This window comes from Syngnathus scovelli, chromosome 20 (assembly GCF_024217435.2).
Source record: "Syngnathus scovelli strain Florida chromosome 20, RoL_Ssco_1.2, whole genome shotgun sequence".
Classification (NCBI taxonomy): domain Eukaryota; kingdom Metazoa; phylum Chordata; class Actinopteri; order Syngnathiformes; family Syngnathidae; genus Syngnathus; species Syngnathus scovelli.
In genome coordinates, this window is record NC_090866.1 from 11,070,027 (window position 1) to 11,096,509 (window position 26,483).

The window sequence follows — 26,483 nt, forward strand, 5'->3', positions numbered from 1 at the left end:
TTCGCTTGCGGCGCTTGGTCGCGATCCGCTCGTTGTCTGTTTAGCATCAGCAAGTTTACAACTGTCAATTTTGCTCATGATGGCCTCTTAAAAAGTAAGAAAACTGACACAAACCACGACGAAATGATTAAGTTGTACGTATTAAACGGTCGAAGGGAATTTCATGCCAAAAGGCACCGGGTCATGCAACTTCATCTTTAACTTAAAATTAGCATTGTGGCTAACTAGTTTTGCTGCTATTCACGTTATGCTTGAGAATGCGCGTGACTTCCGGTAACAGACTTCGATTAAGAGTTTTGCTTTTTGTTACATGGATTTAGTGGTTTATTTAACGAAAAAAAAAAACCACACCCTTTTCTAAGCAACTTTAAGCTCCCTTTGCATTGAAAAATATTTTGCATGGCTTGAGAATTTATTACACTGTTGGCAGTAGTAGTGAGTTGCACAGATTCCATGTAAACAAAAAACTGGTTTTGCTTTACCAGAAGTCACACAACTATTTCATGGAAAGGCTCAAATGGCGGAAGAATAAGGTGGCTAGTTTTCAACCGTTGAGAAAGGTCCACCTTAATTAATAGCCTCTAGGGTTATTTTGTTGAAATGTTCGGAATTTTTAATTTCACTCTTGGCAAACAGTTCTTCACAAAGAATGGTGTTTGAATGACGTTCCGAGGAGATTGAAGTCAATAAATGTGTACAATGAAGTGTTGATTGTTTGGCCTTGGCAAAGGTCTGCTCTTTGCTCAGTGGCATGCTCATCAATTCATCTTGCTTTGAAGCTCAGATTTTTGCAATTGAATGATTCTTTCTTTCTTTTTGTAACAGGTTGTCTTTGGGAGACGAGCATCCCTGAATCAGCAGCCATGCACTCGTTGTTGAACGCGCAAGATCACAGGTTAAGAAAAGAAATCGTATATAAATAATCAATCAATTTCTTCCGGGATCACACTCACAATGCAGTTAATCCGTTCTTGTCTTGAGATTAAAGGTGTACAAAATTGAATTGTTTGTGTCCAGGTCCCAGGATTCCAGTCCATCTGGACCGTGTGCCCTCATGACAGTAGACCTTAAGTTATCCCATTTGGATTGGAACCCCGAAGCGACCCTAATCCACTTCCAGGGCCAGTACCGGACCCTAGACGAGCTGGACTACAAAACCCTTCAGCGGGAAATCCAAAACGTACCCAAGATCAAAGCTAACATGGACATCGGTGAGCTTTGCCTGGTGGAAGACGCCAGGACGGCCCAGTGGTACCGAGGAAGGTTTCAGGGGCGCAAAGGCGGCGTGTCGGACATCTTCCTCATTGACCACGGCAACGTCTTGAGTGTGGAAGCGGCCCACATATCTTCGTGCTCCAAGGATTTGTTCAACCGACCTGCAAAAATTGTCTGTGGCTTCCTCGCTAACGTGCTGCTTCATGGCGGGTCGTGCCATTCGTCCGGCGTGGCGGACTTCCTCTCCAGCCTGATCGGAAAGAACGTCACGGGCTACATCCAAGCCGTCCTGCCTCATCGAGTTCTCCTGCTGGACGTTCCCGACATCAACGACGAGCTGGTCAGGCAAGGCTTCGGCAAGCACGTTGACAAGGACACCTTTCTTCTCTTGGTGGAGTTGCTCACCGAGGTGGCGCTCAAGCAAAACATCAATCCGATTCCGGACCTGCTGCTCAGCGGGCGGAGCGACCGTATCTGTGGCTACAAGTCGTGCGCGTTGAAGGTCTACGAGCAGATCCTGCCTTTTTGCGGGCCCAGGATGAGCTGCGGCACCCGCGCTCGTCTCCGACTGACGGCCGCCGTCAACCCGGGTCTCTTTTATTGTCAGATGGTGAGTAAGGAGTCCGATCTTTTGCTCATGTCCAAGAAGCTGGCCGCAGTCAATGACGGCCAAAGCCGGCAGCAGAAGACTCAAGCCAACGTCGGTCTCCTCTGCTCGGCCAAAAGCAAAAACGGCAAATGGTACCGAGGCTCGGTTCAGTTCCTCCCCATGAACTCGCAGGCGCAGGTCCTGTTTGTGGATTTCGGATTCTCCGAGTTGGTCAAAGTGGAGGACGTCCGCAGCTTGCCGCCCGATTTGTACTCGACGGCCATCATGGCGTTCCCGTGCTCGCTGGCTTCTCTGAAGGTTCAGGACGAGGAGCTCGCCAGTCGCCAGTTGAGCTTCCTCAAGGCCGGCTTGCTCGGGGCCGTCTTGGATGTGCTCGTCGATGCTTTCGACGAGGAGCGGCGCCTCTACTCCATCACGCTCCTTGATGCTCTGGAGAATCACACAGCAGAAGATGTTACCAGACCTCATCCAAAAAAAGAGGAGCCTCGCCCGTCCCCCCAGGACCTGTCCTACGAGAGCATCGTTGGCCGAGAGCTGGCTAAGACTCTGAAAAGGGAGGAGCTCCAGGAGCGATCGGTGTTCGAGGCCGTCCTGGAGTTCGCCCAGAATCCAAACGACTTTTGGATCCGGACCACAAAGCGAGACGGCGAGTTCCAGGAGATGATGAGCAAAATAGCCCATCACTTTGCCGGCATGAAGCTGGAAGACGACGTTCTGCTCAACCCGGAGCTCGGAGCGCTCTGCTGCGCGCTCTACGAGGCCGACATGCAATTCTACAGGGGCGTGGTCACCGGCAAGCTCCAGCACGGCGCCGAAGTTCTCTTCATTGACTTTGGCAACGTCGAGAAAGTTCCCGGTGCTGTAATCAAGAAGATCCCGGAGGCGCTCGCCTCCATTCCCGCCTTTGCTCTGTGTTGCACTCTGGTCAACGTGATGCCCGTGGACGACGTTTGGACCCGTTTCAACTTGGACTTCTTCAGAGCGACGCTATCGGGCAAGCTGCTGCTCGTCCATGTGGTCCAGATCACACCGTGCAAGTGCGTCGTCGATTTGTACGAGGTGGAAGGCGATGGCGGTCGGAGCGTCAGTGAGCTCATGGCGGCTTCCCAACAAGCAGACTACTGGAAAATCATTCCGGAGAAACATCAGCAAGATGAGACAACAAAGAAAGCCATTCAGGATTCACGTGTCAATGGAAAGGAAGCCAAAGGAGAAGACAAATGTGACCACAAGTCCTCCACATCTCCAAGCTTGGAGAAGCGAGACCCTCCTGAAGAGGAGGAGGAGTTCATCTACTCCCATTTCGACTTAACGCCGGAGCACCAGGAAGACGTTTACGTCACTCACATCAGCGACGAGTGCGACATCTACTGCCAACTCTACCGCAACACTCAAGCCATCCAGGAGCTTGAAGAGAACATCTCAGCGCAAATCCAGAAAACAAACGCAGCCAGTGCACAAGATGCTCCGACAAAACGGTGCTTAGCAAAATACTTGGATGGAAATTGGTACCGGGCCCTGGTTCTGAGCTCTCCGTCTCCGCGCCATCTCAACGTCTTCTTTGTGGATTACGGCAATTGCGGCATCTCCGAGAAGGCCAACGTGGTGTCCCTTCCCAGAGACTGCCGCTGTTTGGTGTCCACGCCCATCCAAGCCTTGAAGTTCAACCTGGCTTGCGTATCCAGGAAGGAGGTCAACACGGAGGTCAAGGAATGGCTGGAGGAAGCGCTCCTCTACAAGCGGCTGAGAGCCGTCATCCTGGCCAAGTGTCCGGATTCTTCTTTTGACGTGCGGCTCTTGGACGGAGACCTGGACATCAACCAGAAGGTCGGAAAGCTCGTCGGCGGCGTTTTAGTCTCAACTGTCAGCTTGAAACAAACCACTGATAAGCAGCCCGTGCTTGACGTCAGCGTTGAGAAACATCACGAGAATCTGAAAAAACACCAAAATACCAAAAAGTCCAAAAGCCAACCTTTGAAACCTTTTGCGCAACACCTAGGCAAAGTTCAAAATCCTCAAGTTGGCCATTTGCCAGACAGGAAGGAGAAAGAAGGTTCCCGCTCGCTCTGTTACGTCTCCCACGTCGACTCGCTCCGTCACTTCTTCCTGCAGCTCTCCCAAGATGAAGCGGCCATCTTGAAAATGGCAGAAGACATCAACTCCATGAGCGAGTCTTCCTTGAAGCCCGCCATCTTGCTGCGGCGCGGCGACCTGGTCCTGGCGCGCTACCACAAGGATGGCACTCTCTACCGTGCCATCGTGGGGGCCTACCATGACCGCTCCGGTTCCAAGGTGAACTTCCTGGACTACGGAAACAGCGCGGTGGTTGAGGAGAAGAAGATCTACGCCTTGCCCGGAAAATTTCTTTTGCTCCCGCCATTCGCCATCCCATGTTGCCTGGCGGACTCCGGCCCTTACGACGACGCCGCCGCCTTCACCGACGCCGTTGTGGGGAAACCTCTCATGGTTCACTTTGTCCGAAAACGGGGAACTTGCTGGCAAGTGGAGATGGACATACTCAAGGATGAAGAAACGTCAAAAGCCCCGGAGCCTCCTGCAATGGACGAAAAGGCGAAGCTCCGAGATCAAGCTGTCCTGAAAGTCACCGAGAATCAACAAGGAACATTTGAGACGTGCATGAAGGATACAAACCTGAGCTCGTCTGAAAGCTTCAAAACCAAAAATAAAAAGAGGCCCGTCATAACCAGGCTCAAAAAGAAGAGGACGTTCGGTGCCAAAGTTAAAGTGGACCTTGTCTTCCTGGCTCGGTTGCGGAAAAACCAGAAAGCGTTTCTTCCGCCGCTGCCTGAAAGCCACAATCAAAAACTTCTGCCAGAGCCCAGTCTACATCACAAGCTGGTCTTCGCCCCAGTCTCGCTCAACAAAGAGTACTCGGGGTTCATTGGCTCAGCGACGACCCCGTCCGAGTTCTACGTGGTTCTGAAGGACTCGATGGCCGTGGTGAACAAAGTGACCATCCTGTTGGAGCGCCTCTCCGGGTCAGACTTAGCCCTTCTTCCCAAATGTAGCCTCACACCCGGCGCCGGCTGCTTGTTCAGATCAGACCTGGACAAGTGGTGCCGCGCTGAAGTTGTCCGCGCCGACGACTCGTCCGGCGGTGTCGTGAACCTGGTGGACCGCGGCCTCTCTAACCGTTTTGCTGGACAAGACTTGAGGATCATCCCGGAAGATCTTCTCAAACTTCCCAAAGTGGTCTATCCTTGCGTCCTGAGGGGGGCGAGGCCCGGCGGAGAAGACGGCCACTGGAGTGAGCAGGCCAACATCTACCTGCAGAAGATCGTGAACCGCAACCTGAAGGTGCTCTTTCGAGAACTTCTGTCCGATACACGCTGGGCTGTGGACATCACGGTGGACGGCGTCGACCTCGCCCAAACGTTGGTGGCAGAAGGTAAACCGCCGTCTCTAGTTCCCCCCAAAAATAAGAAAGTCTCACTTTTTTTTTTTTGGGGCGTGTTCAGGTTTCAGAAGCGGAGTCAACAGCGACGACGGAGATCCAACACCTGCAAGAATCCGAAGCAGCCAATCAGGACCCAGCAGAAGGTTCTGGTGAAGCTGCCAAGCTGGAAATGAGACAATGTAAGAAAAGAATTCAAAATGTTCTGTTTGGAGACTTAGTCTCCTCTGGCTCAGGTTTTTTGCAGTGACAACAAGAAGATGAACGTTTGGTTGGTTGTTCAAAGTTGAAGGCCTTCACAATCTTGGTTGGATTTTGGATTCATGAAGCTACAGTTTGGGTTCTCTTCAAAACTAGTATTTCCATTCTGACGTGAGGTCACTTTGTTTGTACGAAAGCATCCATTAAAAAAATTCAAACACTTACCGGCTGTTTTGGGATTGTGCCGAAAAGACTCAAGAGTCGAGTCAGAGTCGAGTCAGAGCCTGCGCTTGTTGCAAAATCTGTATTTATTAAGAATGATTTACAAAACAAGGCAAAACATAAAAACCGGTTTGTGATCCCGTCCGTTCCTCTGCCAAACCCAAAATGAACATCGGCTTTTGAAAATGGCCTACTTTTGTCTCTCTTTTTGAAACAAAACGTCTCTCGCCTGTCGAACCAACGAACGTCACGCAGCAGCTCGAGGGAAAAAAAACAAGACCACAGATTGAGTTAACGTTAGCTCGGGTTTTTGTTGCTCCTGCCATTCTCGTTTTGGGGCTTGTACAGTAGTCCGAGTGGCAATTATTTACATGTGCGCTTGGAGATGATGGAGCATTTCTCTCAAATGTCCATCCCCCAAGCATAAAGAGCACAAAGTAACAGTGTCAGTTAAAAAAAGGAAAAAGAACCTCAAACGGTCAAATAAAATGTCTGTTGGGCGTAAAAGCTAACCACTTAAAATCTCTGGAAGCTACGGGAAAAAAAATAAAATTTAAAATGAGCATGAACATTTCCCAGCCAACCAGCCCCTCCAGCACCATTTCACCACCATTTCACCACCAACAACAACAAAAAAATCGAATATGCTGATGGAATTTGTACAGTGCGTGTGTGGCGGGAAGGGCGGCAAGTGGTCAAAAAGTCACCGCAAGCTTCTTCAACCATTCCAATTTCAAAAATAAAAAAGGTGGAAGGCGAGGGCGGTCTCACTACTTGGTGTTGAGCTCGTTCTCCAGCTCCATCAGCTTGCGTGAGGCCTTCACCTTGTTGGACACCTCCTTGCCCTGAGAGAACAGACGCTGGCGCTCCTTGAAGGTCAAACTCTCGGGGGGGGCGTCGTCGCCACCGGCGCCGCCGCTCGGGATGTTCTCCTGCTCCTGACTGCGCGGCACAACGACGGAATAAGAATAACAAGGAGATACGAGGAATCTCCATCCACTCACCTCTTGGTCCATTTGTCCCTCGGGTCCTTGTAGAACTCTCCGGATCCTACAACTCCTGCCGAGTTTCCAGTGTACGAGTTGAATCCTGTCGGCGACACCAGCGAGTCAGAAGCGTTTCCCGCCCGCGTGCGACTCGCTGAGAAGCTGCCGGATGCTGGCCTGAAATTTGGCCTTCAAGTTCTCGGAAGCAGCCGGCACCTTCTCAACGCTTTGGATTTTTGAGAGGACAGAGCAGCCCGAGCACAAAGAAGGTAGGAAGGAAGGAAGGTAGTCAACTAAGTTCAAGAGGAAGGAAACAAACGTGTGGATGGCAGCAAACATCCACCGAGGGTTAGAGAGCCAAGAAGCGGGCCGGGTCACATTTTGTAGACGTGAAAAAGAAAAAAGATGCAGCGAGTAGTAGCAGCAGTCGCTAAGAGCAACGGATGTCAAGGTTGCACGCTATTGGCCAGCGAGGTGCCGACATGCAACGCACGCTGCCATGCGAGCGGTGAAGTTAGTGGGCGCGGGATCTCCTCGGCTGCGACTACAAGCAAAGTCGGCCTTCCAAAAAGCGGCTGGCACGCCTTCGGGCTTCTCTTTGTCTGCGGCCTCGCGTCTACGACACACCAAAGTTGAATCTCAGCACACTGGGTTTCGTCTGTCTACATGTGTTACTGCTGCATTTGTGTTCCTTCTTGCAATATCTAAAATCGACTCCTCGAGGTATCGTTTTAGAGACAGAAAAGTCAACGAAACAAGTCAATACAACTCATTAATCGCAAGTAGTCACCAGCGGGTGGCAGCACAGCAGACAAAGAGAAGCGTCGGGTTTGCAGCAGGCACAAGGTGCAGGAAAAGGGGCGTGGCCCCAAGCGGCCGGCGGGAGCGACAACACCAACAGTACTATGATTGTCGACTGGGTGATAGCTCGGGACGGGCGTCCATCTACAGCGGAAGGAAGGTGGAGGCGAGATTATCGATTGCTTTTCTTTTTGTTGGCTGATCGGAGCTTTGGGGGGGCTTTGGCAGGTGACGACGAGGAAAACCCCAAAAATATGAAGGAGGGAAAAACCACCCATACCGAAAGAAACCATCTGATTGGCTGGTGGACAGGGAGGGAAATTTCAACCCAAGACAAGCCCGCTGCACACACAAAAAGTTCTGCCTATTCCTGTTTCTTTTTTGTTTTTGTTTTTTTTGGGAGGGGGGGGGGGGCAAAGTTATAGGGCTCATTTATAGTTTAATTATAATGTGACAAATCTTTTTTTTTTTTAAAAAAGTTAACATTAAATTGATTTTAATTGCCTGGTAGCAGTAGCAAATGTATTTTTAAGAAGAAAAATCTAAAAGTGTGTTTGTTTTTTTTACACCAAATATAAGCTAAAAAAATACAATAAAATGCAGGGCCGCAACACTTGGTGTTTTTGTATGCGTATCGGGCTTGGTGGTGGAGGAGGACGTACAAAGAGGACAAAAAGTGGAGGATGAACTAGAAGAAGTTCTAGACGACGAGAAGGGCTCGAGCGTTGGAGAGGGAGGTCCGGGGCCTGCGGAGGGCGCTGTGGTGAGCCTCCCCCTCGCGCTCTTCTACCTTGCACACCTCCTGGGGGGCCCACGCCGGGCTTGGCGGGGAGGGGGGGCGGCCCTGTACTGTTGGAGTTGTTGGCGCTGGGCGGCCGGAAGGAGCTAGACAGGAAGATGCCGTCCGAGAGCGGCCGGGGTTTGCGTGCAGTGGGCGGCGGCTGCGGGCGTCCGCGCCGCAGCGGGGGGGCGGCGTCGCCGCCGCTGGCGGCCGGGAGGTCGCCGTACGACTTGCGGGTGGCCGACAGCTTGAGCTGACCTGGCTGGCCGCCGCCCTCTTCGTCATCGTCCTCGTCGCCGGCGTAGGCCACAAACTTGGCCGTGTAGAGCGTGTCGGGTGAGGCCACCTGTGTTTTGAGGTAGGAGGCGTTTCTCTGCGGGGGCGGCGGGGGCGTGTTAGTAGGGTTGTGCGGGGCGGGGGGCTGGTAGTCCCTGGGCAGCGGGGGCCGATACAGACCGGCCGGCTCGTCCGGCGACAGCAGCCTGCGCTCGGCTTCGTCGTGCTGCCGGCGCCGCTCGGCCTCCAGACGGGTGTAGTACTCCTCCTCCTGCCTCCGCTGGCGAGGGGGGGGACGACAAGCCGTTAGTGACGCTGACCTCCGACGCCCCCTTCTCCGGGCACCTCCCACTCGTGGGCGCGCCGCGTCAGGACACCGCTGCCTTGGCCCACGTTTGCACTCACCTCCGTCATGTGCGCGGCATGCCCCCACCCACACCTCCTTGATCTGGGCGAACCCCCTCCTCTTTTACTTTCATCATACCTCGCCTACGTCCACCGCCGCCCCCGCCCTGCCTTGCTGTGTGCAAGTGTGTGTTTTGGATTCGTGGCTCCTGGTGCTAGTGCATCTGACGGAAGGACGGACGTCACCTTCATCTGGTTAGCTTGGGAATGGCTAAATGACTGCTACAACTCATCAGGTGAAGAACCTGAGCATTATTGTGGAAATGGATGATGAGGAGCAGGTGGTTGGTTGGTGGTGTGAAGATGTGTGTGTGCACATATGTGGGGAGGGCTGGCGGGTGGACAGGCGATGATAATGACCACTTAAGAGCATCCCAAACAAATGGCTCAATGACTTCTGACATGACAACAAACATGCTGGAGGTGAGCACAATGTGGGGGTGGGCGAGGGGCAGGGCTTAAGGGCCATTGCGGGCGGGCGGGCGGGCAACATGCACATCATAATTCACATGAGACAATGATAAAAGGCTTCATCCACAAATACTCAAAACCGTGAATGAGCAAATGAATCGATGTCGGTTTTTCTTCCTCCTTCCTTTGGACACCTTCATGTTCAAAACCGTACACATGCAAAACAGATTTTTTTTGTTGTCACTTCTGGTAAAATTAGCTCAATGAACTTTGGGCAAAAATGAAATTATTTTTAAGATTGTAGTCCGAAAATGACCGATTTAAGAAGGGAAGAAAAAAAAAGTAAGGTGTCCAAAGTTGGAGGGGCGACAATGAATCCAACAAGTTGAAATCAACCAATAAATGAAGGCGGGTCTTAACCTTCTCCGCCGCCTCCCGCTTGACTCGCTCCTCCTCCCGCCACCGCCGTTCCTCCTCCTGTTTGGTGCGCTCGTCCGCCTCCCGCTTGCGAATCTCTTCCAGCTGCTGTTTGCGCCGCCGCTCTTCGTCCTGAAGCTGGACGAGAGAAGGGACGTCAGTGGCTCACACCCAAAGACACGCTTATCATGTATGAAGTGACTCCTGGAGGGGAGGGGGGAGCAGCAGCGTGCGCATGCAGAACATTCTTCAGATTCTTATGAAAAATAACATTTGACTTCTTCGAGGCCCTAACAGACATGCACCAGAAAGTCGACACACACGTATGGATGGCCGGAACTCTCCCTCCCCCCCCCCCACACTGCTCGTCATGCATGAAACACAACCTGTGATGCAGCCATGCAAGGTGCCACCTCCCTAAGCACTCAAACATGTTGTCATGGTAACCCGCCAGATACAGTTTGAGTAGACAAATACAAACAAAAGCACCCACCCCCCCCAACACACGCACACACAACCACAATGATGAACGATCATCCCGATTGGTCGGGTGGCTGGCGGGACATGGGGCACGTGGGCGCCCGCCCCCCCCCCCCCAAATTGAAAACAGGAAGTGAGGCGGGGTTAACGGGGAGGCGGGGTCATGAGCAGGAAGAAACATACCAAATCTAGAACAGAGATAGCTGGGACAGCAGTCTGCTGCTGCAGAACAAGGAGAGGCAGAAGAAGAAGAAGAAGAAGAAGAGTACAGCGTGAGAGGGGAGGAAAGGGGGGGGGCAAGTGCAGGGAAATGTGAATTAAAAAATATTTCAAAGGGGGGCGGGAAGAGGAAGCTGGAAATTAGAAGGCAGGGAGGACATAGAGACAAGTCAAAACATTGGCTGCACTCTTTCTTTCACGCTGGCCCAGTGGACTGTCCGTCCCTCTTTGGACAGCTGCTGGTCCGGCCCCGCCCACCCGGCCCTCCAGCCAATCGCGTGGAAGCAGCTCAACATGGCAAAGCAATGGCAGAAGCATGTTGCAGATGCACATTCACTGGCTTTGCTTTTGGCTCCGTTAGCAGCGTTTTTTTTTTTTTTTTGAAGGGCTCAGCGTCGGTCGGGGTGGCTCACCCTGGCTCGTTTCTCGGCCTCCAGCCTCTGCATGATCATCATGGTGTCCACGTCCTCGTCGTCCTCCTCTTCCTCGTCCTCGTCGCTCTGCTTGGACTCCTGCAGACGCTTCTGGAACTGCCACTCCAGCATCAGCTTGCGCAGACGGTCGCTCTCCTCGGCCGTGCGCTCCGGCTTGGACTGAGCGACAAGGAAGAATTTACGCCGTCCGTCTCCCGGGAGCAGAAATGATTTCTTTGCCTACCTGCAGCTCTTGGATCTCCTTGTCCAGAAGGTCGACGATGTGAAGCTGCTGTTGCTTCTCGGCCTTCTCGCGGGCGTCCCGCTTCCAAGGGTCGGGCGAGAGGCTGTCGCTGGTCAGCTCCTCCTTGCTGATGGTGATGTACTGCAGGTCTCGCCGCTCAATGGTGCGAGGCTGCTGCTGGGGCAGGAGGTCCCGGATCACAGTCTCCATGCCTGCCGCCGCGCAAAGAAAACATTAGACCGGGAATGGGCCGCAATCGACGACAGCGAGGGAACGCTCGCGACCTGGAGGGTTGGAGGCGGGCGGCACGGCCGAGCGGGGCAGGCTGGCCAGCTTCTCGGGTCTGGATGGGGGCTGGTGGGGCGGGTACGCGTGAGGGGGGCCCATAGAAGCTGGAGGGGGGGGCTGCTGTGGGTAGTGGTGGGCTGGGGCAGGGGGCAAGGTGCCTCCGTTGTTGTGGGGCTGGACGGGCATGACGGGGTTGGCCCGGATCTGACCCAGCTTCCTCTCCTGCTCCCTCCTCTTCCTCTCGCTGTAGAAATCAGAGACGAATCAATCAAATGGATTCTGACGCTGGGCAGATTTGAATCGATGCACAAATGAACGTACCGCTCCTCCTCCAGACGGGCTTTCTCCTTCTCATACCAGCGTTGTTGCTCTTCGCGCTTCTTGCGGTCGGCGGCTTGCTGGGCCGTTGCCGAGCCGGCGCCGGATGGCGGCGGCGGCAGAGGCATCTCGGCGTGGGGCTCGTACATGTCGTAGGCGTCCGGGTGGGTGGCCGGCGGCGGGGGAGGGGGCGGCGGCAGGTCCGAGCGCGACGACGTCTGGACCGAGTGCGGCGGCACGGCGTGCGGCGCGTTGGGCGTCTTCCAGCGGCCCGGCCCCGTCTTCTGGTTCTTGCCGGACGCCGTCGCGTAATTGAGGTGCTCCTGGCTGGACGTGGACGACTCCAGCGAGGACGAAACCTGCTGCTGAGCAACCCAGTGCTCCGCTCCCGCCAAACCTGGAAGCACACAAATTTGGTCTGGCCGTGAGAATCCCACATCTCGGTGGGCTCCGTGACGCATTGAGCTGCTTACCGGGAGGTCCCCTCTGGTAGTCCAGATCTCTGTGCTGGTAGTCCAGGTCTCGGTGTTGGTATTCCTGCTGGTAGTGCTGCTGCATGCGCTCGTCCTGCCTCAGGATCCCGGACGGAGGGTACATGTCCTCCTGCGAGTGGTTGACCCGCTGCAGGGGTCGGGGAGGTTTAGTTGGGCTCAAATGTTTTGGGTTCTTGTGGCGACGACTATTTGGTACCTTCATGCTGTTGTGCATGCTGTCCACCGAGGGGAGCCGTTCCCTGTCCTCCATGGGCTGCCAGTGCTGCGAGGGTCCCGGCCCCGGGCCCACCACGCGGTCCTGGCTCTTGGACGCCGGGATGGTGAAGTACTCCCGGGCGTAGGTCTGCGTGGGGATGGGGTACGCTTCTGGGCGCGGGGGTGAAGGCTCATCCTGACAGAGACAGATAGGGAGGATTATTCACAGACCACTAACTTGACATCCCAGTGTGACTTTTGTGGAATTCCTCAAGTGGGTGCGGTTGGCCGCCAGAGCAAAGCGGCGGACGCGCTACTTACGTCAGCGCACAGGTTGCCGGTGGAGACGGAGGTGATCTTGGTGCCGGGTCCAGCGGGGTAGACTGGCTTGCTCGCGGGACTCTGGCCCTGATCTGAGGAGAGAGCGCTCATTGAGGACCGGAGGAGGCTATTTCCGTGCAATAGTTTGGAGCTGTAACATGCGTGCGCTTACTGGCCACGTTGGGGCTGGAGCGGTGGTCGGCCCGGTTTTTGAGGAGCCGGTCCTCCCCGCTCATCTTCTTTGGTTCCGGGTAAGCGTCCCAGCCGGCCTGCGGACTCTCGGGGGAGCCGTTGGGCACCGAGCTGTTGTACAACTCGAAGCCTTCGCTCTTGGGACGCAGTTTGCCGTTCTTCTCGCGGCTGCGGTCCGAGGCTGCGCAAACGGGAAGTCACGGAGAGCCGATCGTCACCAACCTTGTCAAAACGTATATCCCTAGCCTGTCCGCCGTGTTGCTTTTGTTTCGGCGGGCGGTTACCTCGAGGCATCATGGGGCTGGGCTGGTTGAGGAGCGTGGCAAGGCCGTGGTAAATGGCGCCCTGCTTGGCCACCTCCAGCGTCACCACCGATCCCGTCCTGGTCATCAGCTCGGCCGCCCTGCGCCAGCCCCGCAAATCAAAAAAAGCTCAGTCATAACATCTTGAAACAGAATTAGACAGTTCAAGGAACATGATTCATCAGGGCAGCTCCTTCAGGCATGTGCAAGTTGGCCACCAGGTGGCAGTATAATGCCATCATGCAATAGCAAGGGTGTGTTATTCAGACACCTGGGAGCTCATGTGTGTGCACAAAATGTCTCCTTCAGTATGCTGTGTTTTTGAAAATCTTCCCAGGCAGTTCTTTTTGGGGGGAGGCGGGGGTGATGGTGTGAAGGCTGCAAAACAAGATGGGCGCCTCACCTCTCTTGTGACAGGCCCACCAGGCTGCGCCCATCCACACTCAGCAACTGGTCGCCGGCTGCCAGTCGCCCATCCTACAACCACAGAAAAAAAATGGCTCAATGTGTGTGTGTGTGTGAAAGAGTGTACGTGCGTCAGTGTGCGGTACCAACCATGTCGGCGGCGCCTCCTTTGACCACCGACTTGATGTAGATGCCCAGTTTCTCCTGGCCGGCGCCCTGCAGGAGGACACAAAATCCGCAATCCAATGAGCACCACCTGACCTGACATATTTTTACTCTCCAGTGTTTTCTTATGTAAGAAGCGTAATTTTAGCGCAAGCCAATAACACGAGAGCTGAAGCCGATATTTTGTGCCTATGCCCATTTTGCCTGGCATCACGCGTGTTCAAACAAGCGAGGCCCGAAGGCTCTGTCGTATTCCGAAATATTTTTATGTTGCAACTGGCCTCGCCCCACGCGCCAAACAAATCCACGTCCAACTTTGAAAAGGCAAATGTGCTAAAGTGGCCGTGAAGGCTGACAAAATGAGACTTGCTGTAGCACAGGAAATCAGACATCCCCCCATTGTTGGTGACCACATGGAATGGGAATGGGGGGGCGTTCGTTTCGCAAGCCATTGTTTAACTTGTGCAAATGTTCCTTCAAGCAAGCAAACAAACAAACAAACAATCACTCAAGCAGAAGTTCAAAGACACAAACTTTTGGTGCTCTCATTGTTTCAGGCCTAGGTAGCCAGCCGTCAAAACTAAAAGAACATTCCTTTCATCAAACAAGGGAGATGATTTGAGTCACAAATTGCGAGCGAATTTGAATTACAAATGAAACTAAGCGCGCCTACAACTAAACAAATCGATCGTGAAGCGCAGACGCCTGGCGTCGCGTGCCGACGTGTGCGTGCTCGCCAGTTTAATCATTAGCCGAGCAAACAGTGCAGGGTGAAAAACCCCGAGGCCGGCTTGCAGCACGCGAGACTTCATCCAACCCACCGCCACCAGCTTTGAAATCCAACGGAGCTTGTTCTACAAACATACCTGGTCTTTCCTCCCCACCACGGAGAACCACATGTCCTGGTCCGAATCGGTCTACACACACACACACACGTCTTTGCCTGTTAGCGTGCAGCGCCGAACTTCAAAAGCAGCATTGACGCTCAACACCTGACAAAACAGGAGCCGCCCGCTCGAAATTCCAAACGGCAGAGTCTTAAAAGTTCCTGAGCGGCGGCGAAATTCCTCCCCAGAAGAGCTGCGAGCCGGGACGCCGGCTGCTTGCACTGAGGTGGAGCGCCGCTTTGCACACGCACGCACGCACACACACGGCAGGGTTACATAAGGCGGAGCTCAGCCCGAGCAGCTGTGTGACAACCTGCCGTTCCCATCGCACACACACACATGCTGAGCGATTGAGTGTGGTTAAAAAAAAAAAAAAAGCACGGCGCTGCCAGGAAGCTTCCTTTCGACGTGCTTCCTTCCCACACAGGAAAGCAGGAAAGAGGACTTCTATTTCAACTTCACTCGCCACAACGACAGAGCCTTTCAAAAATTGTCTTGTGCGAGTTCGTGACAGACTCAATCCAAACATTTACAGGCGTCAAGAACATCTGGACGGCGTTTGGCTGCTCGTTCTTTGGCGTTGCGTTTCACGGGAAACTATTTCCACGTGCGGGCGGTGAGCTACAGCAGCGGCAGTGGCGGCGCTCCCTTACCTTAGCGGCCACGATGCTGAGGCCCATGCCGTTGTGCTTCTTCAGCGTCACCGTCACCACCTCCGGCTCTTTCCTCATTGGCTGAAGCGGCAGGGGAGAAAAGACGAGAAAAGACAAACGACAACGGTGAGCGACAGAATGGCACCTCCAGAAAAACGACTAAGTGGTGGACAGTCGGAGGAGGCGCGCAGAAAGCAGGGAGGGAGGGAGCGAGGGAGGGAGGGAGGAGAACCGCCGAGGAACTGCGGGTTGCTGGATGCCACTCAAGAATGGAAACCACAGCTGCACACACACACCCACACACCCATGCACAGATGCGCAGGGTCGCACGTTCCCACATCAGAGGAGCAGATTTTCTCTCAAGGTGCCGAAAACGAGACGTCTGCATCCAATTTACGTGTCGTCGCCCCGCCTCCTCTGTCGGCGTTGTGCGGCGAGCGCCAGACGAGTTAACGAGAGCGCCCGCGACAATGACTCACTTTCACTGACGCAAAGCTTTAAGCGTGCGTCCACATTTCCCGGACTTTGGCGCTGAAATGGACGCTTTTGTGTTTATGAGGTGGCCATTTGTGGACGGAAGGGGAGGGGACACTCCCACAATGTCAGTGAAAAGCTAAAACCGCGCGTGTGTGTGTTTACGTGCTGTCCTGAAATTGGATTCAAGCCATCAAGAACGGCGCCAATGACAGAGAAGGTGTGTGCGCATTTTATAACTTTAACACTCTCTCATTTTGCGCTACGAGCTCACTTGTGTGCCGAGTGGCAATTAGACCACACGCACACACGCGTGCGCACGACGTGGCGCATACCATGTCAGAGTTGTCGACGGCGGCAAAGTGGCTGTCGCAGTCGGCCCCCTCAAAGTGGACCGTCCAGGTTCCGGGCGAGCGAGGGTGCGGCGTCAGCCGGCAGAAGCCTGGCGGCCAAAACACAGGGAAAAAAAAAGAAATAAAAAGAAAGTTACACAATGTTTCAAAGGCAACATTGTTATTGACTCAACTGATTTCATCTCCGACAAAGACAATGTCGCTTTTCCGTTGGGGTGAAATGAAAGGCGAGCAGATTTTGCGTTTCTTTCACATCAAACAATCTGAATGGAGTTTTTCTTGTCATTGTGGAGCACTAGTTTCTACTTTGGAGTGTTTCAAATGTCAGAAGGCGGCGGCCACCTCTTTGTAGCAGCGGGTCGAGGAAGTCCTGCAGGCCGTTGGGCAGGCTGCGCACCACGTCACACGAGTAGCCGTCCTCGGGCAGCAGGAAGGGCAGCTGCAGGTCAGGGTCCTCCTCCAGTTGCACCTCGCGCCCGTCGCTGCGCGCCAGCTCGTCCGCCGTGTTCTCCGCCACTGCCACCACGTGGTCAATCAGCTCCTGGCGAGAGGTCGTTACGAAATCGTAAAAGTGACCCCCAAAGCTTTTGGTGTGGATGGGCGTCTTACGGGCGGGATGTAAGGCTCGTCGGGGGCGCAGTGGTAGTTGGTCATGAGCGCGTGCAGCTGCAGCGAGTTGAGCTTGAAGCAAGTGCTGTGGATGTTCTGGACGTCCTGCATGGAGTACTTGTCCATAGTCAGCAGAGTGGTGGCCTGCACAAACAAATCTTAGAATCTCCGTTCCGTCCATTTGCCCAATCAAAGGAGGCGGACCGACCCACCTGCACGATGCGACTGAGGTGGCAGTCGGCGGCCAGCTCCAGGCCCTGCTTCTCGGCCCAGGCCTCGATGTGACTGAGCTGCTGGCGCAGGATGGCGCCCCAGTAGTGGCAGCACAGGCCCGACTCGCTGTCCGTCACCAGCTTGTTGAAGAGCCACATGTTGATGAAGTGGAAGAGCTGCGAGAAGAGCTGGATGGTCAGCGCCGCGTTGACGCGGCAACGCCGCAGCAGAGACATGGCGCCTGTCAGCGTGTGTAGGACGTCCTCTGGATGGGGAGGAAAAAAAATATAGATAAATATAAAATATATAACAATATGCACACAGTTTGTGACAGTTACCTATCTTGGGTCTCTGCGGATTGTGCTCCTCGGGGTCATCTAGGAAGGCGGCCATGTAGTTGTTGAGGTCGGCCTGCAGGCAGTGCACCAGGTACCTGGCGAGGCGCATCGCACACGTTTCATACGCGTCGTGGCTTTGTGCCAAGACAAAGGTAAAGTGCCACTCACTTGAAGGCCATCTGGACCAGGTGCGCCAGGACGTCCTGGGCGTCCAGCGTGACACGGCTCAGGTCGCGGTCCTGCTTGATGAAGTTGAGCAGCTCCGACGCGTTGGCCATCCAGAAGGCCAGCGCGCCCGCGATGTTTTTCTGCTTCTGCACAGAAAGGCGCAACGCGTTACGCCGTGAGCACCGACGCCCCGTCGCTGTCAGTGGCGGCCAAGAGCGAGGTGTTACTCGAAGGATAGACACATGCCCGGCAAACTACGCCCCCCCCTTCTCGCCCTGTCATTGCAGTCGGCCAAACAATGGTGAGCTCGGCAGTGACGCGAGCGACCGGTCCGCCGGTCAAGTTCAAGTCGCCAGACGGCAGCCGCCTCCTCCACTAATGCTCAGTGGCGCTACCTTTAGGTCATTTCGTGACGCATCTATCCAGACCCTCAAATTGAATAACGGAGACTTTGGATGAAAGTCCGCCAGGTCTGTAGTGATCAATAATTTCATTGAGCAACTTCTTATTTTGTTGTCCTGATGGAGGAGGGGCTTGCTGTCTGACGAGCTGGTTGGTTAATATGATCCACCAATGACAGCGGCCACTTGTCTATCCCCACCCACCTTGGGGGGGAGAGAGAAACAATAAGTCAACTGAAGCAAAAAAGAGAAGACAAACAAATTATCGTCGGGAGCAGTTGTTGTTAAGGAGCCGACCGAGTGCATCCAAAACCAAAAGTTCCAGAAAGGGAACAAGAGACAGATGAAGCGTTAAAGACTTGTGCATTCACAAGCGTCACGTCACACACAAGACGCGAGGATGCAACCGCCGCGCGGGCGGGCGGGAACTCGCTTTGGGCTTGGCCGCTCGCCATTCCTTTGGTTTTAGTGGCAGGCAGGCGGGTCCCGGAAGCTGAATGGAATCATTAGTCGGCCGAGGATGACGTCACCGCGTCCAGCTGTGGAAGGCTGCGTTAGCTTTTGCTACACTGGTGCCTTGACTTTCTTCCATAACCATCAGAAAATCATTGACTCCTTCCTCGCACATCAAATTGTGCGTGCCTTGAGGAGGCGTGGCCTAATGCCAAGAGCTAGACTTGATCTGCGTGTGAGCTTCAGGGTGTGAGCCGTGGCTAAAAGCAGCTAATCAAAGTGTTTGACACGCTTGCAGTTTGCTGGAAGAAAAAAAATACTCAACCAAGCGATAAAACCCACAAGTCAAGGAACCAGTGTAGATGTTTGTTTTGTTTACATTTCTGTTAGAGTGGCAGCAATAAAAAAGCAGCAGCAGCAGCAGCAGCAGCAGCAGCAGCAACAACCAAGTGGGAAGAAGTGGGTTGAAAGAAGCACAAGGACAGAAAAAACAAAGAAGAAAGAGGAAGAAAGAGAGAGAGAGAGAGAGAGCGCAAGAGTCTGATCATGTGCTATCCTACCTGATCCCCTTCAGGACTTTCCTGCATGGACGGAGGAGGAAGAAGAAGGGACACATTCACAGGACAGAGAGAGAACACGTCAACAGCTACACTACGACACAGACAAGTTTGTCCTTTGTCACATTTAAAGATGAAGAGGAGCATCTCTGGCTCAAGGTCTTGGCAACAACCTCATCCAAATAGAAACTCAAAAACCGTCCACAAAATGAGCCATCGGGCCACCATTCACACGTTAGCGCATTAGCTTTTAAGCGCCGACAGACAGACAACAGAGGGAGAGCGCGGACAGACAGACCGACGGGTTGACGAGCGCTCACCTGGATGACGCCTTCCATCATGCTCACCATCTTGTTGACGATGGCGATGACTTTGTGCGTGCGCTCCGAGGGCGACATGTCGGGCCGGTAGGTGGGCGACAGCACGAAGCGGCACGCCATGTACAGCACGTACGTGGGCGACAGTTTGAAGTGCACCGTCGAGCTGTTGGTGTAGTTGATGATGGCCGACAGGAACGTGTCTTCGGCTGCGTGCAAAAAATCCACGCGTCAGAAGGAAGCGCGGCTATGCGGAGTCTGAGCTTCGACTCACAGTTTTCCCGGAACTCGATGCTGGCCGGGAGAGTCAGGTCGGGCCGGTCGCCCGAGCCGTCCTGGGTTCGGCCGTCCTGCGGCTCGCCTCGGATCATGGGCTTCACCATCCCGCGCTCCATCTCCAACTTCCCGGAACTCTGCCAGAAGCACGAGCATCGTTGGGACCTCGCTCGCTTTCACCGAGGTCAAGATGGCGCGTTACCTTGCTGGTGGGGATGGCGGCCACGCCGTGGATGTCACCCTGGAGGTCAAAGGTGGTGTCGGGAACGCTCCTGCAGTGGCCCACACAAACAAACAAAAAAAGCAGCGTGACTGACCGCAAGTTGTCTGACTAAACTCTTCCAGAAAGACTTTGAAGGCCGCAATGCTGTGGTCAAATGTCATGTTTGAGGAGGAACCCACTTGTGAGCACACACATGAAGACGTGTGCAAAATATTTGCGTTGGCTGCAAAAGACGAAGCTTGCCACAATTCCCTCACATTGAAACAAAAACTGATCCTTTTCACGCTCTTGCTTATATCGGCCACGCGAGTGCGGGAACCCAGAAGAGGGAAGATGAGGAGGCGGAGGCCCCACCCTGCCCCACGCTGATGAGATTAGAGGCCCCGCACAAACTTTCTCCTTTCATTTGCTCCCTTCATCTCAAACCTCATCAGAACCAGCAGCGGCTCGGATTACAATTGAAAGCAGATCCAACACCGGCTGCTCTTTTCGCTCACCCGGACTTGTGCCTTGCGCGCATGGCGGCGGGCGGCTCCCTCTTGGCGGCCTGGTCGTAGAGCGGGTCGACGAACTTGAAGACCAGCGCCGACCCGAAGCGCAGCGTGGCGCCCGAGCGCAGCGCCACCGTCTCGCCCACGCGCTGGCCGTCCACAAAGGTTTCCGCTTCGGGGCCGCGCGGCGTCACCGTCACCAGGCCCTCGCTGTGCGTCAGGTTGCAGTGGTGAGGCAGCACGCCCGGCCCCAGCAGCTGGTGGGGCAAGCAAATGTCACGGGCGGCGCCACGCGAGCCGGGCCGGCGGGGGAGACGAATTTGGCTGGCTACCTGGATGGCGCCGTCGTCGGTGCAGTCCGAGCCCACCTCGGTGACGCTGTGCTGCAGCCGGTACAGCTTGGGTTTGTCGCGGGAGTCGGACCCGTCTGCAATGCAAGGGCGGGCTTCATTAATGGGAGAAAAAAAAAAAAAAAAAAGCATCAAAGTAAAAAAAACAAAAACAAATTTTATCTATTCAATTTTTACTCATTGCACCTTTCAAATGACTAATGGTGGCAATTGCTGAGCCGTTAGTGATGGTTAGTTAACGCGCAGTTTAGTACAAGCGAAAGGAAGAACAGTGAGAAAGGAAAAGTTGACGTCTGTGGTGAAAGGAAGGAAAGGGGAAAAAAAACAGGAGGTTTTTCTGATACCCAATCATTTGCTCAGAGAGCTGCAGCTAAAAATACTACGACAAAAAAAAGAAAAAAGAACGACGCTTCAAGTGAATCGTGTAAAAAAAAATACCTGAATTTGGGCCATTTTCATTACACTCTTCACGCTATTTTTGCTTTTTAAATGACAAACGTGCGGACACAGAAAGAAGGTGTGAGATGCACTTTTTACCTTCGTGATGCCGATAGGCGTAGTAGGCATAGTGATTCCCTCGCCCTAGCGCAGGCAGGCACAGGAAGCAGAAGACATGCACAAGGAGCGCCCCACACACACACACACACACACCCACGCACACACACGCACAGCAGCAGTGCCGCACCATGCCACGAGAAAGCGGGAAAGAAAAGAAAGAGACACAGCACAGGGTGAAAATGCAGCGCAACCTGGTTAGCTAAAAGATTAGCATCATTATTGTGCTCTTCATGTGTTAGTGGGAGCGGCGGGTTGAGGGGTAATTCAGGTCAGGAGCAAGAAACAAGCTTGGTAGGCAAAGTCGAGCTGGAAAAATAAAATTCACTTTGGGATTCCCTTCATTTCCAAGCGGAGCGAGCAAGCCCATACGTCCGAAATTACAGACAAGCATTTGGCGTGGACCGCGCCGGATTACGAGCTGGCCCAAAGTTCACGTGCAGCATCTGGACTCGTCAACATGAGAAGACTTCACCTCGGTCGCCGCAAATGTGCTTGGGATGCAGAGAGCGTGCGTGCGTGCGTGCGCGTACCCGGGCTCAGCTCCACCAGATAAGGCAGTTTTTCCGGTGGCAAGGGCCCAGAGCCGTCCTTCCCTTGCAGGCCCTTGTCATCTCCTTTCCTCGTCTTGCGCAAGTGGTAGTCGGGCGGTCTCTTCTTCAGCTGGAAAACCAAGGCACCTGCAAAAAATAAATAAATAAATCCGCATTTATGTTGTAATGTTGCGGGAGAGCCACAAGGGGGCAGCAGAGACACGCGAACGGCAACTGACCTCGGTCTGCCGGCCAGTCCCTGAAGATCTGCAAAGGACACTCGCCGTCGTCCAGGATGGCCTCTTTGCCAGATTTGTCATCTTGCTACACAACAACAACACAAAAGGCAGCTTTTAACATTTTACAAACGTGTTTGGAATGGCATCTTTTGATACCGCACAGCAAAGGCCGCCTCCGCCGCACCGCACACGGGCTCGACGAGCTTACTAAGCTACCCGAGTGTTTGTGCCGCCACCTCATCAGCAAATTACAACGATAAGCCGTGTGTGTGCGTGCAGGCGCGCGTGATGTTGCCGCGTGGAAGAAAGCCAAGCGTCAGCATCTGCTCGCCGCATCAAAGTCATTCCATTGAGGTTTGCGTGTTGTGTTCAAGAGCAGAGTGTGCTTTGCAAAACATTGTCGCACACCCCACGGAATTAACATGAGGGAATGCTGATTTTTAAGAAGCCTTTCCATAGCTACCCGAGCGATGCAGTATTCTCGAGGGTTCTCCTTCTCCAAGCCGTACTTCTCCAAGGCTTCGGCCACGGCGAAGTCGGCCGTGTCCCGGGTGGAGAGCAGGATGGTCTTGTAGGGGATGTTGGGCTTCAGACTGTCGGCGTAGATGCGCAGTGTGCCCCCTGTGGTGGGCGACACACACACACACACACAAAAGTAGAGGTTAATGAGGCGTCCGGCATTTGTGACGCACGTCGGCGACTTCGCACACGAGTGAGGCATGTGGAAAGCATGTGGAAGGCGGTTGGCAAATTGCCGTCGTACCCGAGTCGGGCCGCCCGTCGCTGCTCATGAACTCCTGCATGCGCTTCTCCAGCTTCTGCTGCCTGCGCCGCTTCATCACTACCTCCGGGTTGGAGATGGTCCGGGTGAAGCTGGTCTCGGGCATGTCCTTGTAGACCTCAGCGGCCAGCCGGCTGTTCTCTCTGCGGATGACAAAGCTAACACGTGAGACGGCGGGAAGCTTCTCGGGTGGCGGCGGCGAACGTGGGCTCTACCCGTCGTCCCGATTGGGCATCTGGTCGTCGCCATCCGTTATCCGAGCAAACTCCTTCTCCCGCTTCTTCTCCTTCTTCTTCTCCTTCTTGGACAAAGTCCTTTTGAAGTTTTGGATCACGCCGTCCTTCTCTTTCTCGGGCCCGTTACTCTGACTCTTCTTTACGGGAAAGGAAGGAGAGGTTTTGGTTAGATCGGTGCGCAATGGGGGTCGGCGGCGCGTTTGCAGACCTTGGGCAGAATGTCGTTCTCGTTCTTGAGGACGAATCGTCCTTCTCTGTCGTCCTTATTCCAGTTGAGCTGAACCACCAGCGGCTTCTCGTCCAGGTCCAGCTGCCGCTCTTCTAACGCGCACGCACACAATTTCCATTTCATTTTTTTTTTTAACCGAGCGTTTGTCCGAGGGCGAGGCCGAGCGCAACTCACCGCCGCTGACGTGGACCTCGTAGAGGGAGTAGCGCGGCGACGACAGCATCCTCATGTCGGGCCGGAACTTCTCGGCCAGCGTCTCGATGACGTCCTGAGTGGTGGCCGTGCTGGACACGCGGATGCACTTGGTGGCAAAGTTGCCCGCCATGCGGTCTTGGAAGTAGAAGCGCATCACGCCATGGAACTCCAGGTCCTGCGAATCCCACAAACACACGGAAAAACTACTGAGACCATGATAATAAAATTTGATAATAAAATTAAAAAATATACATATATATTTATTTATTTATTATTTGTGGCATTGAATGTGTGTGGAGGCGGAGCCTGTCCTGGTGAGTGACGCGTGTGTGGGCAAACAGAAGTTGCCTGTTGTTGACTTTCCTATTAAAAACAAAGTCATATGAGAAAACCGTGCTTTTAGGAGGGCGGTGTTGACACGTAGAACGAGCGCAACACGAGGAATCGCCACACAACAATAAGATGACAAAACCTATTTGCGCTTTGGGGAGGCCACGCCCTATTTTCCCTCCTCGCGCCTCTCGCCACATGTGACTCAATGGCGCAGAGTGGAAACACTGAGCGGCGTTTTGATAGCGAGGGCGGGGTCGGGAATGCGTGCGCGTGTTGTGATTTAGCGCTGGAATGTGGGTCGCGGACGGTTGCCGTTTTCCCGGCTTGCGTAACCGGCGGCGACTGTTACCGCGGAGACGGCGGCCCGCTCGGACTGGCAAACAAAAGAAAGAGCGGGTGGCGTCCCGTGAAAGCCAAGTTCAAGCGCAGGAAGTCCAGACGGTATGTTTGCTAGGCGGGATGCGCACACCCGCGCCGATGGCGAGCTAAGGGTCAAAGTTCACCGCGCCACTCCTCCTGCGGCCTCTCTCCAATCCTGCCATTCTTCCCGTGCCAAAGTCCACTTCCTCTTCTTGGCGCCTGTCACTGGAAAGCCATCGCAACTTTTTGCTCCAGCGGGAATTTGCGTCGCCCTTTCTTTATTTGCGAAAAGGAACGCACGCATTCCTCCGCACTACTGTGCCGACGACCAAGTTCTAAAGGTGACCTTGGTGACCTTCTTCCCTGGCAGCCTTTTTAGAGCGCTGACATTTCCAAGACCCGCACAATCTTGTCTTCTGTGACAACATTAGCAACACAAGTAACAACATGGAACAGCCCGGTTTCTGACCAAAAAGCAGAGAAAAAAAAAATAATCTTGCGATTTTGAGACGGAGCAAAACCGCACTGGCCCTCGTGTTTTGTTTTGCTCTATTAACGTGCGGGTGGCAGACAGTGTTGCCAAGGCGACGCTTAGGATTCCATTAAGATTCATTTAGCTTTATAAAGATGAGCCTGAAGGGAGGAGAAGGACTTTTTGCTTAAAACTAGAAATAGATTCCTAAAGCTGTGCGTCATCTCACTCTCCTCCAGACACACACACGCACGCACACAGGCTTACTAAAATGAAGTCAATATTGTTGCGGCCCCACCTGCAGCAACATGGGGGGATTGGACCAGAAGGTCAAGGAGAGGAACAAGAGAGCGAGCTTTGTAGTGGGCCGTGCTCATTCGGGCTTGACGAGTCATCAGAATGTATCAATTTGTCTTTTTTTTTTTTTCTCATGCCATTTCCATAGTTGGAAGTGGAATCGGGCAATCCAGTCTGAAAATAAAATGAGCCGCATCGGCACAAAGGAGGCCGATGAATGAAAGGGCACAAAATGTCTTTGTTTTGGGCGAGTTTCTGCTTCAGTATCGAGCGCGCGTGCACAAACACACACACTCAGCACTGATTCAAAGCAAGGCATTGTGGGAAGGGGGCAGCGTTAAATCACCTCAGGTGGGACAACAGGCCCACAAATCAGATTTGTGGTCGCTGCCTTCGTTAACGGTGAGGAAGGATCAAGGCCGTGTGTGTGTGTGCAAGGCTAGCCAGGTCTCACAAGCGAGGCAAAACGTGACCAACCAACCCAATCGCAATCGGAAAAAAACAAACAGGGCCCCAGGTTGTTCTGGAGCAGAATCAGAAGGCTCGGCAAATTCTTCCCAACTTGAAAGAAATTGCGGCTCTTGGTCAGCGCAGCAGTTGAAACAATGCTGGCTTGTCCAGGCCCCTCCCAGGAAGCGCAACATGCGAATCCAATCAATTTGAATCCTCGAGTGCAACAAGTGGGGGCGCCACCGACATCCCGGTCCTCGCCGCTCCCTTCTCTTGCCGTCCCCGTCGGAATAACCGACGAGGAGACTTTCATCAAGCGGCGAGCCGGCCGCCGTGGACGAGTGGAACCCGACACCGGCGCGCCGCCATGGAGACCGTGAGGGCCGGGTGTCGGGTTTCCCGTGGAAGTGGCCCACTTCTCAGATGTCTCAGGTGGACAAACAAAGAAGGGGGAAATTGCCCGCATCACTTTGGGCAAGTGTGTGTCTGCATGTTGAACTTGCTCCTTGTGTGTGTGTGTTTATTTTAAGTTAGGCATTTATTTACGCGTTATCGACAACGAGCCTAATTTACAAGGTCCCCCCCCTGCTCTTAAATTCCACGTGGAGGAGAAACGCTCGTCGTACTTGGGCTGCAATTAATCTCCTTGCGTGGGGTCGATACCGGCGCATAAAAAAAAAAGGCTCCCTAAGCAGTCATCCCACTCTCCTCCGACCGAGTGAGTCAGGATCTAATCGTCTCACGTGTGACGATTTGGCACCGGCTTCCATGTGGAGTCGAAGGAATGCCTGGAATGCAAAAGGAGTTGTGAAGAAACGAGAGCTCCCGTGTGAATGGCCCCAACGCACGGAAACAAACGCGAGCCGCTTGTGACTTGGGAAGCAACGTGGGTTGTTGCGCTTGCATTCCTGCTCGGTGCGCTCCCTTATCTCTTCATTCCTTCCTCTTGTGCTAAAACAAGAAGTGTATTGTGTGTGCTCGGCAGAGCAGCCCGCCCCTTCCAAAGATATAGCGCTGTCACCCTGCGTCGGTGCGCGGCGCCGGCGGCCCATTGGCTCCCCCGCAGGCCAATGGGGTGCGCCGTAACCCCCCGTTGACCTGGCAGGATCCGACGGCAACGGGAGGCCGGTGACCCGCCCGATACTCAAATAAACGACAAATTAACAACACGGCTTTATTCGGCCTTCAAGCGAGCCGCTCGGCTAACTGGCGGCTAACGCGCTAAATTCCCCAATCAAAAGGACTGGGTTGCCACGGCGACGTG

General features: G+C 54.0%; 2 protein-coding genes across 28 annotated transcripts in view; one reads left to right on the forward strand and one right to left on the reverse strand.

The window, feature by feature from the left end:
• tdrd15 (tudor domain containing 15) lies at positions 1-6,132 on the forward strand. The gene is made up of 4 exons (XM_049757739.2): positions 1-94; positions 826-895; positions 1,018-5,234; positions 5,305-6,132. Exons 2-4 carry the CDS (start codon positions 864-866, stop codon positions 5,394-5,396), a joined length of 4,341 nt encoding a protein of 1,446 aa, XP_049613696.1. The 5' UTR covers positions 1-94; positions 826-863; the 3' UTR covers positions 5,397-6,132.
• afdna (afadin, adherens junction formation factor a) overlaps positions 5,732-26,483 on the reverse strand; it is a 23,291-nt gene continuing 2,539 nt past the window's right edge. The window contains exons 2-40 of one of the 27 annotated variants that reach the window (XR_011086012.1): positions 23,287-23,482; positions 23,092-23,204; positions 22,863-23,020; positions 22,630-22,790; positions 22,330-22,487; positions 21,867-21,951; positions 21,628-21,774; positions 21,077-21,121; positions 20,522-20,616; positions 20,196-20,446; positions 19,678-19,747; positions 19,474-19,612; positions 19,203-19,408; positions 18,886-18,906; positions 17,472-17,617; positions 17,304-17,398; positions 16,965-17,230; positions 16,753-16,896; positions 16,486-16,684; positions 16,126-16,232; positions 15,317-15,397; positions 14,643-14,693; positions 13,762-13,827; positions 13,610-13,683; positions 13,189-13,307; positions 12,885-13,085; positions 12,713-12,804; positions 12,393-12,587; positions 12,176-12,323; positions 11,706-12,099; positions 11,381-11,628; positions 11,097-11,308; positions 10,853-11,032; positions 10,404-10,442; positions 9,744-9,878; positions 8,688-8,787; positions 8,490-8,604; positions 6,668-6,752; positions 6,508-6,605 (exon numbers count right to left, since the gene is read on the reverse strand). Coding sequence is in view for 26 of the 27 variants with exons in the window: in XM_049757700.2 (XP_049613657.1) it covers positions 6,434-6,605; positions 6,668-6,752; positions 8,241-8,787; positions 9,744-9,878; positions 10,404-10,442; positions 10,853-11,032; positions 11,097-11,308; positions 11,381-11,628; positions 11,706-12,099; positions 12,176-12,323; positions 12,393-12,587; positions 12,713-12,804; positions 12,885-13,085; positions 13,189-13,307; positions 13,610-13,683; positions 13,762-13,827; positions 14,643-14,693; positions 15,317-15,397; positions 16,126-16,232; positions 16,486-16,684; positions 16,753-16,896; positions 16,965-17,230; positions 17,304-17,398; positions 17,472-17,617; positions 18,886-18,906; positions 19,203-19,408; positions 19,474-19,612; positions 19,678-19,747; positions 20,196-20,446; positions 20,522-20,616; positions 21,077-21,121; positions 21,628-21,774; positions 21,867-21,951; positions 22,330-22,487; positions 22,630-22,790; positions 22,863-23,020; positions 23,092-23,204; positions 23,287-23,482 (5,841 nt within the window). In the remaining variant the exon portion in view is untranslated. Of the gene's footprint in view, positions 6,606-6,667; positions 6,753-8,240; positions 8,788-9,743; positions 9,879-10,403; positions 10,443-10,852; positions 11,033-11,096; positions 11,309-11,380; positions 11,629-11,705; positions 12,100-12,175; positions 12,324-12,392; positions 12,588-12,712; positions 12,805-12,884; positions 13,086-13,188; positions 13,308-13,609; positions 13,684-13,761; positions 13,828-14,642; positions 14,694-15,316; positions 15,398-16,125; positions 16,233-16,485; positions 16,685-16,752; positions 16,897-16,964; positions 17,231-17,303; positions 17,399-17,471; positions 17,618-18,885; positions 18,907-19,202; positions 19,409-19,473; positions 19,613-19,677; positions 19,748-20,195; positions 20,447-20,521; positions 20,617-21,076; positions 21,122-21,627; positions 21,775-21,866; positions 21,952-22,329; positions 22,488-22,629; positions 22,791-22,862; positions 23,021-23,091; positions 23,205-23,286; positions 23,483-26,483 lie in introns of all 27 variants that reach the window. The other 26 variants (XM_049757705.2, XM_049757702.2, XM_049757703.2 and 23 more) reach the window with 26 other exon arrangements.

Coding starts and splice junctions, on each gene's coding strand:
- tdrd15 (XM_049757739.2), top strand. CDS start 864: ATGCACTCGTTGTTGAACGCGCAAGATCACAG. Junction 896..1,017: donor TTGAACGCGCAAGATCACAG/GTTAAGAAAAGA, acceptor GTTTGTGTCCAG/GTCCCAGGATTCCAGTCCAT. Junction 5,235..5,304: donor CCAAACGTTGGTGGCAGAAG/GTAAACCGCCGT, acceptor GGGCGTGTTCAG/GTTTCAGAAGCGGAGTCAAC.